This window comes from Patiria miniata, unplaced genomic scaffold (genome assembly GCF_015706575.1).
Source record: "Patiria miniata isolate m_02_andy unplaced genomic scaffold, ASM1570657v1 HiC_scaffold_2, whole genome shotgun sequence".
Classification (NCBI taxonomy): Eukaryota; Metazoa; Echinodermata; class Asteroidea; order Valvatida; family Asterinidae; genus Patiria; species Patiria miniata.
In genome coordinates this window covers 4,999,734-5,012,629 of record NW_024037058.1, presented here as the reverse complement: position 1 = coordinate 5,012,629, position 12,896 = coordinate 4,999,734, and the positions used below count along the sequence as shown (strand labels likewise).

General features: G+C 37.2%; 1 protein-coding gene across 1 annotated transcript; it reads right to left on the bottom strand.

Annotated features, from left to right (window-relative positions):
* Positions 1-6,259: 6,259 nt before the first annotated feature.
* LOC119726854 (spermatogenesis-associated protein 22-like) lies at positions 6,260-12,697 on the bottom strand. Its single transcript, XM_038198709.1, has 8 exons — positions 12,629-12,697; positions 12,124-12,225; positions 11,228-11,386; positions 10,462-10,621; positions 9,628-9,811; positions 8,811-8,952; positions 7,181-7,281; positions 6,260-6,684 (listed from the first exon to the last, which is right to left on the bottom strand). Exons 1-8 carry the CDS (start codon positions 12,639-12,641, stop codon positions 6,493-6,495), a joined length of 1,053 nt encoding a protein of 350 aa, XP_038054637.1. The 5' UTR covers positions 12,642-12,697; the 3' UTR covers positions 6,260-6,492.
* Positions 12,698-12,896: the final 199 nt, after the last annotated feature.

The following is a 12,896-nucleotide window of genomic DNA, read 5'->3' as shown; positions in this document are numbered from 1 at the left end:
CATTTGCCTCACTTTTGCACAGGAACGATTGTCCACGACGACATGCTATCTCAAAATTAATTGGAGCATTGAATTGAATTGTGGCCAGATGATTGGACATGAAAAGAAGACAAACTAGACAGAAGATTGAGACAAAATATTTTTTTTCTCTTCCTCAACACTATATTGGTAACAAAAACAACACATTCGTTTGGTGGACAGCATAAACTCAAGCAATAAATCACTCATTGCATCGATTTTTTTCTGAATGTTTAAATTATAACGAACAATTACCAGACAAAATTTCAATTCAATAGGCCATTTCTTTTTGAGTTATGTTCTCCACAAACAGAATGTGTTGGTTTTTGTTCCATGAAAGTTGACTTTCGAACAGATTGTATTTGTCGTGCTTATCACACTCCATTCTGTTTTGTTATATTATTTGTATTGATTGACAATTTCAATCTATAAGCAACAGAGTTAGGTAACATATTGTTACTAATCACAAGACAAAATTTGAAGTTACATTTCATTTCTTGAACCATCGTCTGGAAACGAGTGTATTGTGGTTTTTTTTTAATTTTTATTATGACACAAAATTCTATGTTCACAGTTAGCTTTTACCGTGCGCGGTGACCACTATTAGAGTAGCGCGCCCTCTTTTGAAAGAACATGCCAGTTTGCAAAAGTGTCTGGGCGATGTCTAATACAAAACAGCGGGAAATATTAAGTTATATCAAAGGGTTTGGATAATATTTGATTCTGAAAATTGATAGACATATTTCAGACATCAGGATTGATTGACGGACAGTTTTGAGTCAATACAAGAGGAATTGTTTTAGGGTTGTCGTCTGGAAAACGAGGTGTTATTTTTATTACATTTAAGTTGACTAAAATTGAATCCAAACGTATAAGTCCCCTTTCAGTGCACAAAAATAACACATTTGTGTGGACAACATAACTCAAGAAGTAAATCGCCTATCTAATTGAACAATTTCCTAAATGTGTGAAACATAACTAGCAATTAACAGACAAAACTTCAATACAATAGGCAATTTATTTTTTGAGTTATGCTCTCCACAAACCGAAATGTTGTTTTTGTTCAAAAGTTGACTTGCGTTCGGATTTTATTTTTTTTGTGCTGAACACACTACATTATTTTTGTTTATATAGGCCCTATTATTTGTGTGTTTGACAATTTCAACCAATATTCAACAGAGTTGTTATATATATCACTAACAATCACAACACGACATTTCAAGTCTATACAGCAAGTATTTTTTGACTTAACGATTGGAAATGAGTATGCCGGTTTTTGGAATTTGTTCATGACAGAATATTTTATTTACGGGTGGTGACCAGTGACCACTATTAGTGTAGAGCGCCCTCTTGTGAAAGAAAATGCTAGATGGCAATAGTATCTGGGCAATTTCCTTATTGCGGGAAAATATTTGGTTGTATCAAATTTGTTTATCTGACTTATTTCGGACATCACGACCGATTGACAAACAAAATCTGAAGTCAATAAAACAGGTATTTTTTAGGATTATCGTCTGGAAAACGAGTATGTAGTTTTTATTCAATTAATAAAATTGACTTCAAAGTTCAATAGATATTCTTTTTCGTGCTAAACAAACTTAATTCTTTTGATTATATTATTTCCATTGTTTGACCACTCCTACTAATATTGAATGTACTTGTGTTATATATCACTACTTATCACTGCACAAAGTTTTAAGGCAAGAAAACAAGTTTTTCTGGAGTTGCTGTCTGGAAACGAATAACGATAGTCCACGTCTACACGCTATCTTTAAAATTAATTGGAGTATCGAATTGAATTGTGGACAGATGATTGGTCATGAAAAGAAGACAAACTAGACCGAAGATTTAAACGAAATATTGTTTTTGTCTCCCTAAACTGTGTCTTGTGTCGCGACACGGAGAACAACGTGGCGATGGGCTGCAGTGGCTGTCCAAACAGAACATTTGCCTCACTTTTTTTGCACAGGAACGATAGTCCACGACGACATGCTATCTCAAAAATTAATTGGAGCATTAAAGTGAATTGTGGCCAGATGATTGGACATGAAAAGAAGACAACATAGACAGAAGATTGAGACAAAATATTTCCTTTCTCTTCCTCAACACTATATTGGTAACAAAAACAACACATTCGTTTGGTGGACAGCATAAACTCAAGAAATAAATCACTCATTGCATCGATTTTTTTCTAAATGTTTAAACTATAACGAACAATTACCAGACAAAATTTCAATTCAATAGGCCATTTCTTTTTTGAGTTATGTTCTCCACAAACAGAATGTGTTGGTTTTTGTTCCATGAAAGTTGACTTTTGAACAGATTGTATTTGTCGTGCTTATCACACTCCATTCTGTTTTGTTATATTATTTGTATTGATTGACAATTTCAATCTATAAACAAAAGAGTTGGGTAACATATTGTTACAAATCACAAGACAAAATTTGAAGTTACATTTCATTTCTTGAACCATCGTCTGGAAACGAGTGTATTATGTTTTTTTTTTAATTTTTATTATGACACAAAATTCTATGTTCACAATTAGCTTTTACGGTGCGCGGTGACCACTATTAGAGTAGCGCGCCCTCTTTTGAAAGAACATGCCAGTTTGCAAAAGTGTCTGGGCGATGTCTAATACAAAACAGCGGGAAATATTGAGTTATATCAAAGGGTTTGGTTAATATTTGATTCTGAAAATTGATAGACATATTTCAGACATCAGGATTGATTGACGGACAGTTTTGAGTCAATACAAGAGGGATTGTTTTAGGGTTGTCGTCTGGAAAACGAGTGTGTTATTTTTATTACATTTAAGTTGACTAAAATTGAATCCAAACGTACAAGTCCTCTTTCAGTGCACAAAAATAGCACATTCATGTGGACAACACAACTCAAGAAATAAATGGCCTATTGATGCGATTTTTATTTTCAAATGTTTAAAATATAACGATCAATTAACAAACAAAATTTTACTTCAATAGGCCATTCATTTCCTGAGTTATGTTTTCCACAAATCGAATGTTGTTTTTGTTCCACGAAAGTTGACTTTCGAACAAATTTTATTTTTCGTGCTGAACACACTACATATTTGTTGTTATTTTATATGTATTGATTGACAATTTCTATCAAAAGTCAGAGAGTTGGGTTATTGTTACTAATCACAAGACAAAATTTGAAGTCAATGCAACAGGTATTTTTTTAGTTATCGTCTGGAAACGAGTGTGTTGTTTTTATTACATTCAAGTTGACTAAAATACAGGGTGGTTCCAAAAAAAAAAGGACACCCACTTTTGACAGCAGTTTTCATCTACTTAATGCATTTATTTTAAATATTTTTTTCACATAGTAGTAAAGTATAGGCCTTTAACCATGCATGGTGAAAAAAGCTTAGTTAAAGTCGCAAAAATAGTGATATTATGATAATTTGAAAACAAGTCACCAAAATCAGCCTTGTCCACGGGTTATTCTATGTAAATTGGACGTTTTCGTAGCTCATAAAAATTAAAAAAACTTCTCACCAAAATATAGTTTGCCCTGTTAACTTTTATTGAAGCTGTCCAATTATTCAGGTCAGTGTTAAGATCATCTACTCAATAAGCTGTCGGCTTAAAAATAAGTTCATTGCTCCACAACACGACCTAACATAACTTTCAAATGCCATGCCCTTTCAAATAAAGCTCGATAGCTGAGCTCAGTCAAGCGAAGGGAATGTATACCTCCGTGGACTAAGAGGTTTCGCACATGAACTGTTCAAATTAGCATTGCTCAACGACAAAATGTTGAAATGCAACAATTTTTTTGTCACATTTGCTTAAAGACCAGTACTTTAATAGCTACAAATCGACAGTTAAAAATAATTTTTAAAAATAGGTGAAAATTACTGTCAAATGTGGGTGGGTGTCCTTTTTTTTTAACCGCCCTGTAGGATCCGAACGTAAGTCGACTTTCAGAGTGCTCACAAAAATAACACATTCGTGTGGACAACATAACTCAAGAAGCAAATCGCCTATTGAATTGAACAATTTCCTAAATGTTTGAAACGTAACTAGCAATTAACAGACAAAATTTCAATACAATAGGCCATTTATTTTTTGAGTTATGCTCTCCACAAACCGAATGTGTTGTTTTTGTTCAAAAGTTGACGCGTTCGGATTTTTTTTTTTGTGCTGAACACACTACATTCTTTTTGCTTATATATTATTTGTGTGTTTGACAATTTCAACCAATATTCAACAGAGTTGTGATATATATCACTAACAATCACAACACGACATTTCAAGTCTATACAGCAAGTATTTTTGACTTAACGATTGGAAATGAGTATGCCGGTTTTTGGAATTTGTTCATGACAGAATATTTTATGTTATCCTTTACGGGTGGTGACCAGAGACCACTATTAGTGTAGAGCGCCCTCTTGTGAAAGAAAATGCTAGATGGCAATAGTATCCGGGCAATTGCCTTATTGCGGGAAAATATTTGGTTGTATCAAATTTGTCGTTTGACAAATTAATAGACTTATTTCGGACATCACGAACAATTGACAGACAAAATCTGAAGTCGTTAAAACAGGTATTTTTTAGGGTTATTGTCTGGAAAACGAGTATGTTGTTTTTATTCCATTAATAAAATTGACTTCAAAGTTCAATATAGATATTCTTTTTCGTGCTAGTATAAACACACTTAATTCTTTTGGTTATATTATTTCCATTGTTTGACAACTCCTACTAATATTGAATGTACTTGTGTTATATATCACTACTTATCACTGCACAAAGTTTAAAGGCAAGAAAACAAGTTTTTCTGGAGTTGTCTGGAAATGAGTATGCTTTTACCATGAAAGAATCGTCCATGTTCACAATAATCCCTTATGACCACTATTAGTGAAGCGCGCCCTCTGTTGAAAGTAAATGCTAGTTGGCAAAACAGCGGGAAAATATTTGGTTTTATTAAAGTTATTGCCCGACATTTGCATTATAATAATATACATGCCGTCCTGAACTTAGGTTTGTCTAAACTTTGGTCGTTATGCTTTAAACATATATGCCTACTCATTTTCAGACTATGACACAAGAAATACATACCTGAAATTAATTATTGCTGAACTTATATTACTAACTCTTTTATAAATAACACCAACAATATATTAAACATGAACTTATTTACAAGTTGAAAACATCAATCAGTTTGATATATATTACTGCAATAAAGTTTAATTTGCATAAAAAGTGAACTTAGTAACAATTAATAATCCATCTTTGATAACCTTTACTAAACTGATGAATTTGTGCAGCTTTTTTTGGCCCGTCAACTCAAAATCAACTCAAAAGAGAAAGCTTTGTTACTATACTGTGGGGAAAGAACATTTATCACTAAAAAGAAAATTGGAATGCTTTTCGTATTTTTTCGTTTCATTATTACATGTAAGTTCAACTTTGTTTGTACTGTGCACAAAGGTTCTTGCTATTTGAAGTGTTGTAGTTGATGCCATCACAAGTCCTCACAAGTCCATCACAAGTCAATCACAAGTCCATCACAAATCCTCACAAGTCCAGCACAAGTTCTTCCCACTCACAAGTCCATTACAAGCTTCTCACAAAATATGTACATCACAAGTCCTCACAAGTATCTAGCAGGTCCTCACAAGTCTTTCACAAGTCCTCACAAGTCTCACAATTAAGTCCATCACAAATCCTCACAAGTCTTTCAAAATTCCTCATAAGTCTATCACAAGTCCTCATGATCACAAGTCTCTTGCAGCTTCTCACAAGTCTATCACAAGTCCATCACAATTAAGTCCTCACAATTAAGTCTATCACCTCACAATTTTATCAAGTCCCTGCAAGGCATCACAAGTCCATCTCAAGTAAATTAGAAGTCATAACAAGTCCTCACAAGTCTATCACAATTTGTCCATCACAATTCTATCACAAGTCCTCACAAGTCTCACAATAAGTCCATCATAAATCCTCAGAAGTCTCTCACGTCCTTACAAGTCTTTCACAAGTACTCGCAAGTCTTTCAAAAGTCCTCACAAGTCTCACTTTTAAGTCCATCACTAGTCCTCATAAGTTTCACTATTAAGTCTTTCACAAGTCCTCACAGGTCTCTCACAAGTCCTCACTAGTCTTTCTCAAGTCCTCACAAGTCTCACTATATTTAGTCTCTCACAAGTCCTCACAAGTCTCTCACAAGTCCTCACAAGTCTTTCACAAGTCCTCATCAAAAGTCTCACTATTATTAAGTCCATCACAAGTCCTCACAAGTCATTACAAGTCCTCACAAGTCTATCACAATTAAGTCCTCATAAGCCAATTACAAGTACTAGTCATCCAGTCCCAGGCAAAATAATGAACAATGCAAAAGCATATTCCTCATCCCCTGTTACTTGTGACTGGACTTGCGATGACTAAGACTCTGATGGATTTGACTACAACACTTCCCCCCCCCCTTTCAAGATATAAGCTCCTCCCTTCCCTAAGGCTCTTGCTCGGCAGCGAGACGTTCTCTCATAGTGCTGCTGCTAGCAGCGATCAGCGACGTCATGACTTGTCGCTCTGCCTGGCTGGCAGGACGGATGGATACGCAACGAAACAGACCACTTTTCTGCTCCATACTCCCCATGCAACGCAACCACTGATCCCTGGTCAGTTTGGGTAAGGACCGATCCTAAGGTGCAGGAAAAAATAACAATTTTTGAAAGAAATTTTTGATGCAAATTCGTTATTATGTTATTTCATTTGTTTATTCTTTCTTATATTTCACCTCATTTCCCAAAACTTTGAATTTCAAAAACATAGTGAACGTAGCTTATTTTATTAACAATTAAAAAATTAACCTAAGAAGCTCAAAAATACAACAAAGTAATTAGCAGTCAAAATTAACAAAATAATTAACACTTGCTGACACAGTATTTATCAAAATGTTATGCAATATACAAATGAATTCTCAGCTGTATCCATAAACTTTACAGTGGCTAAAAAGCTTTGTAGACAACACATTGATTTAGAATCAGAGTAATCGCATCATGCCATGGCATTCATTTAATAGGCATTGAATTGTTTTTGGAAACAATTTTGATTGAGATTTGATTTAAAAATTTTGATATGATCTAAACAATTTTGATTTGACTTAAAAAAAACTTCTGAATTGTGGAATCACTCACCGTTTCATAGAAGATGCACTTGAGAGTTTGATCCTCGTTTTTCAGAGTAAACTTCTTGGCGACGCCCCTTACATCGGAAGAGATGGCAGAATTCATGACCCCTGGAAACAATGACCACAAAAAGTTTATCAGAACCTTCTTGTGCTCATCACATCCCAAATCAGCGAGAGATGTACCTCTTAAAAACTTGAACGCCAGTTTTAAAACAATACTCTTGTCATAATGGCTGAATGATTGAAAGTTCTCAACAATTTACTTAAAGTTTTAACTGTTTATGGCACCGATCTGGGGAAATATAACTGGTAAAAAAATATGGTCTGTGAATTTTCAATTTTTTTTGTGTGAAGGAAAAGACTGACAAAGGTCACATGACCTCTTTTGAAGTTTACCTAAAAAGAGGCACAATATTTTGTTTTAACCTTTACTGATCATAAAAAAAATTTTAAAAGCTCAAAATGATAAGACAGAGAGGAATGTGTGCAGAGTTGTGGGGAATTCATTCCAAGTCCACAGAATTCAGAATTGTTCAGTTTGAGCTCAGTTTTCCTAAATGAACAGTGACTGATTTTCCTCACCTCTGTTGATTCGACCCAGAGTGACTTGAGATTGACTGGTGATGGACCTGTGATTAGCTTGTAATTGTGATTAGCTTGTGATTGACTTGTGATGGACTTGTGATTTGACTAGTGATGGACTTGTGGTGGACTTGTGATGGACTTGTGATTTGCCTTGTAATAGACTTGTGATTTGACTTTTGATTTGACTTGTGACTTGACTTGTGGTTGACTTGTGATTGACTTGTGATTGACTTTTGGTGGACTTGTGATGGACTTGTGATTGACTTGTGATTGACTTTTGGTGGATTTGTGATGGACTTGTGATTGACTTTTGGTGGACTTGAAATGGACTTGTGATGGACTTGTGATTGACTTGTGGTGGACTTGTGGTGGACTTGTGATGGACTTGTGATGGACTTGTAATTGACTTGTGATGGACTTGTGATGGACTTGTGATTGACTTTTGGTGGACTTGTGATTGACTTGTGGTGTACTTGTGATGGACTTGTGATTGACTTTTGGTGGACTTGTGATTGACTTGTGATGGACTTGTGGTGTACTTGTGATGGACTTGTGATTGACTTTTGGTGGACTTGTGATGGACTTGTGATTGACTTGTGATGGACTTGTGATGGACTTGTGGTGTACTTGTGATGGACTTGTGATTGACTTTTGGTGGACTTGTGATTGACTTGTGATGGACATGTGGTGTACTTGTGATGGACTTGTGGTGTACTTGTGATGGACTTGTGATTGATTTGTGATGGACTTGTGATGGACTTGTGGTGGACTTGTGATGGACTTGTGATGGACTTGTGATGGACTTGTGATTGATTTGTGATGGACTTGTGATGGAGTGGTGATGGACTTGTGATTTGACTTGTAATGGACTTGTGATTTGACTTATTTGACTTTTGATTTGACTTGTGATTTGACTTGTAATGGACTTGTGATTTGACTTTTGATTTGACTTGTGACTTGACTTGTGATGGACTCGACTGTGTAACTGTGCAGATCAGGAATTGTCTGAACAAATATTACAACTGAAAGAAAGACAGACTTGATAAACTGACCAAACACTTCACAGATCATGCTGCCGATCTTGTCCATGTGTTGGCTCCAGCTCCCCACGTCGGCAATGGACGCAGTCAGGACTTTGAGAGAGCGGTCATCCACAACAAATCCAGACTGTTGCTTCTCTGCATTGCCTGACAACTGCATCAGACAAGAACAAAATGGCAGTCCACTCTATGCATTCTTTGAATTGTTGAGGATGAAGACCAGTAAATTTCCATTGGCACTAATGATAATCCCCGTCAAAATGTAAGCAACAAACTTTTGGATGCGAAGAGTGTCTGAGTTTCCGAAGAAACAAAATGAGGCAAGCCTGGTAAAGCTGGTCCCAGAGTGTTCAAAATTAAATCTGAATGGCTGAAAAATTCTAGATTACGGTAAAGTACATGATGGAAATGAAGAATCAACTTTCGCCGTTTGCACAAAGACTTGACTTATTGCTTATGCCAGTATCATTCAAGAACATGAAACAAGTTGTGCCGGACCTAATGCAGGTGTGGAGTACGTAGACGGTGTAGAGTCAAACAAATTAGGTTTTGCCCTTCACTGACGTATAAACACTGTATACTCAGTGTGTATTACCTCCCAAGTGAAAGAAAATCACTTGGGTGGGACTCGAACCCGCAACCTCCTGCTTTCTAGTGCAGATGTCTTATCACCTGACCACCGAGCTAAGGGGATCGGTGGCTTGTTCGAATCTGATGTACATAGCAGCTGGTACCGCATTAACTCAGTCAGTCAGTCAGCTAAGCACTTAGAGGATACTAGGCTAGCTCTCCGCGACCAGAAAAACGAGAAAACAGCATGATCACTCACTTGCTTGTTTGCAGAGCTAGGTCTTGGGGTTTGGGGCGGGAACGCATTCAGTTGACGATGAGGACCGCTGTTCTGTTGCCAGAAAGTCCCAGTGGGTGGGTTGGGCTGAGGAGGAGGGAACCTGGGCTGGGGGGCCTGGGCTGGGCCTCCCCACACCTGTGGGGCTCTGACTGGGGTAGGGGGCCTGTCATTGAGAAAAATATGAAGAAGCTTGACTAAGTTGATGATAGGTGTCGATCAATATCATACAATGGTCCAATGGTTATATGAGATGCGATCTAGCAAAATGAGTCATTTTTTTTTTTTTTTACAGATTTGAAAAGGGCACAAACTCAGCATTACTGCTTTTAAAACCGCATGCTGGTACCATCTTTAGTTCGAAATTTATGGAAGTTGGAACTCCAAGAGATGTGATGAAGTGATGTGATGAAGTGGCCCTATTTTGGCCTGAATCTCCAAATGGAGGTTCGCGACAAACGACTCGTTTAGCTTGATCGCATCACATATGGTGATCAACCCATGTGCTATTGTATGTGGGTATGTGTGTCCCCGGGCAAGCCACTTTACTACAATTGCCTCTCTCCACCCAGGAGTATAAACGGGTAACTGTGAAGGTATACATCAGACTGCGCTGATCTCAAGCTGCTGCCAGAAATTGTCTCATGGCCTGATGAACAGGGATAATAATTGTGAAGCGCTTTGAGACAATGGTACGATCAAAGCGCTATGCAAGCACCACGTTATTAATTTGGGAAGTATAAGATATTATATTTCTTCAGGTTGGAACCATTTCGTTTGTCCCATCATTTCTATAAACAGCGCCCTCGTGCGTACCTGCTCGGAGGGGGTGGGTTGCTCACGCCAGCCCAGCGCTGCCAGCTGTCGTTCATGCTCCCAGCCCCCGCTGCGGGAGAGGCTCCGCCCCCGAAGCCATAACCTGCAGACGCTGCGGATGAGCTCCAGGGATTAGGAGGCGTTGAGGCTGCGAAATTCCCTTGTAAGGAAGGAAAAGTTAAAACAATTTATAAACAACAAATTTACTTAGGAGAGGTTCAGAACAAAAGACTATATGGATTGATGTCAGCCCTTAAAAATAGGAACACTCGTAAACAGCAATCCAAACAAAGGGTTTTCTTTGAAAAACCTACAAAATTCCTCTAAAGACTTCAATCCCGAAAGCCCCTGGAACATTTGGTGAAATAATTTTGCAATGATCATTTTTTGGCGATTCGCCCTGTTGCTGCAAAATCAAGAAGTTAGGGGTGGGGGCCTTACCCAAGGGCGGATCCAGAACACAATTTGGGGGGGGGGCCAAAAAACTTTTTGGTCCCCCCAAAAAGTGGGTCCAAAAAATTAAGGCGTGGGGTTCAGGGTCCGCTCAAGGGCTGCGAAATTGTTTTGGATCCCCCCCTCCCCCCTCCCCAACTTTTTGGTTTTGGAGCGACAGGCTGCATGATGGGGAAAAAAACCCTGACTATCTTGGCATGCCCCCCCCCCCAACCCCACCCCACCCCCCAACTACTGTAACTGATCTAGATCCGCAACTGAATTGAACCCAAGTTAAATGCTCACTGGGTACATGATTCTACCGGTACATTACCTCTGCTGCTGTTGTTAGGCATTCCATTCCAGGGGCGTCCGCCATTGTTGTAGTTATCGTTCATGGGTTGACGCACTCCAAGGTTCTGGCTGTTGGGGCCCATGCGAGGCTGCTTGTTTGCGGGACGATGGTTTGGACCAGAAGATGAAGGGAAATTTCCTGACCAAAAAATAGTAAAAATAAAGGTTTTTTTATGTAAATAACTAAATGTTTCTCTTTTAAAAACAGTGGAGAATAGGACCAAGACTTCTGTTGTGAGGTCAGCTTTTGGGCACATTGTTTTTTACAAAACGACATAAAACATACGTGCTTTGATGCTTCCTATTAAACTACCAACATTAAAAACTAATTAAACCTAAAAGTTTTGGTACTAACAAAATCTTACTTAATTCATTTAATTTCTAAATCAAACTACATTGCACATTTCATGATTACAATTAAACTTGTGATTTCATAATTTGGAACAACATTTTCTCCAGTTGAGTAGAATTCTTAAAAGATCTAAAATACAATTGAATACAATTTGTAGTTTGTAAAATTGACGAGTTATCAATAAAGTAGCACAGAAATTGTCTGGGTTTCAGAATCATTGGTCATTGTATAAATTAAGGGTCCGAAGTGCGACAATATTCCGGTCCCGTTACTGCTGAACTTTGTAATTTGCCATTCAAGTCTCATTAAGAATGACTTCAAATGATGTTTTATTTGTTGTGTAGGTAGTTTGCTATTCATAATCACTCTTGGAGGACGACTGCATTAAGGAGTGCATCAGAATTATAAAATCACAGATGTCAGCTGTAACAGGGACAAGAAAAACAATGAACCCCAAAAGAATGACCCTTATACAACTGTACTTGAACATTTTTTGGTCATATATTATTTTTTTTAAATCTTACCCCTGAAGTTTGCATTGACATTGTTGTGGTTCTCATTATTGGGATGTGCAAACAAGGCTTGTCGAGGCCGCTTGTTTTTGTTGAATGACGGCATTATTTTTTCTATTGGTAAAAAAAAAGAGAAGAGAAATTAAATAATCAATTATTTGCTTATTTAAGTTGCATCTAATCAAAGATCATATTTTCTAAATAATCTTAAAAAAAGAAAAAAATTGATGAAAATAACAAAGTGATAACATACAATGTTTTTGACTGGTCAAAAGTTTGAGCTACCTCACAACCGCCAATAGAGGGAGCCCTTTTGGTAAGCAATAAACTTTGCCAAGGTTTTAATTTGTTTGTTTGAAACTCATTGGAATTTCAACTTTCATGAGCTGCCTGTAGCAATTAAAATAATGAAAGTTGTTGCTAAGCTTGATTCTTTCCATTTTTTTTCCATGACAATTTCATGATTTAATCAAAGAATAGCGATTGTCATGGAGCCAACAATAAGTCAATATCTCACTTTGCTGCTGCATCGCCGCAGTTGTTCAGCCAGTTCGTTCCACCTGAAACTTAAAAGCAAACAGAAACATCTTTTGAGTAAACCAAAACAAAAATATTCTTTTCAAAGATTATAGTCTTTTTTCCTTGGTAAAACAAGGTTAACACTTCGACAAATTTGGGTCTTTCTGCTGCCGCATTCTCCCACCGGCCTAACTTGGGTTGTTAGTTAATAGTGTTACGTTATGCGCGATGTCGTCTGCTAATAATGCAATGAATTTTTTGACAAG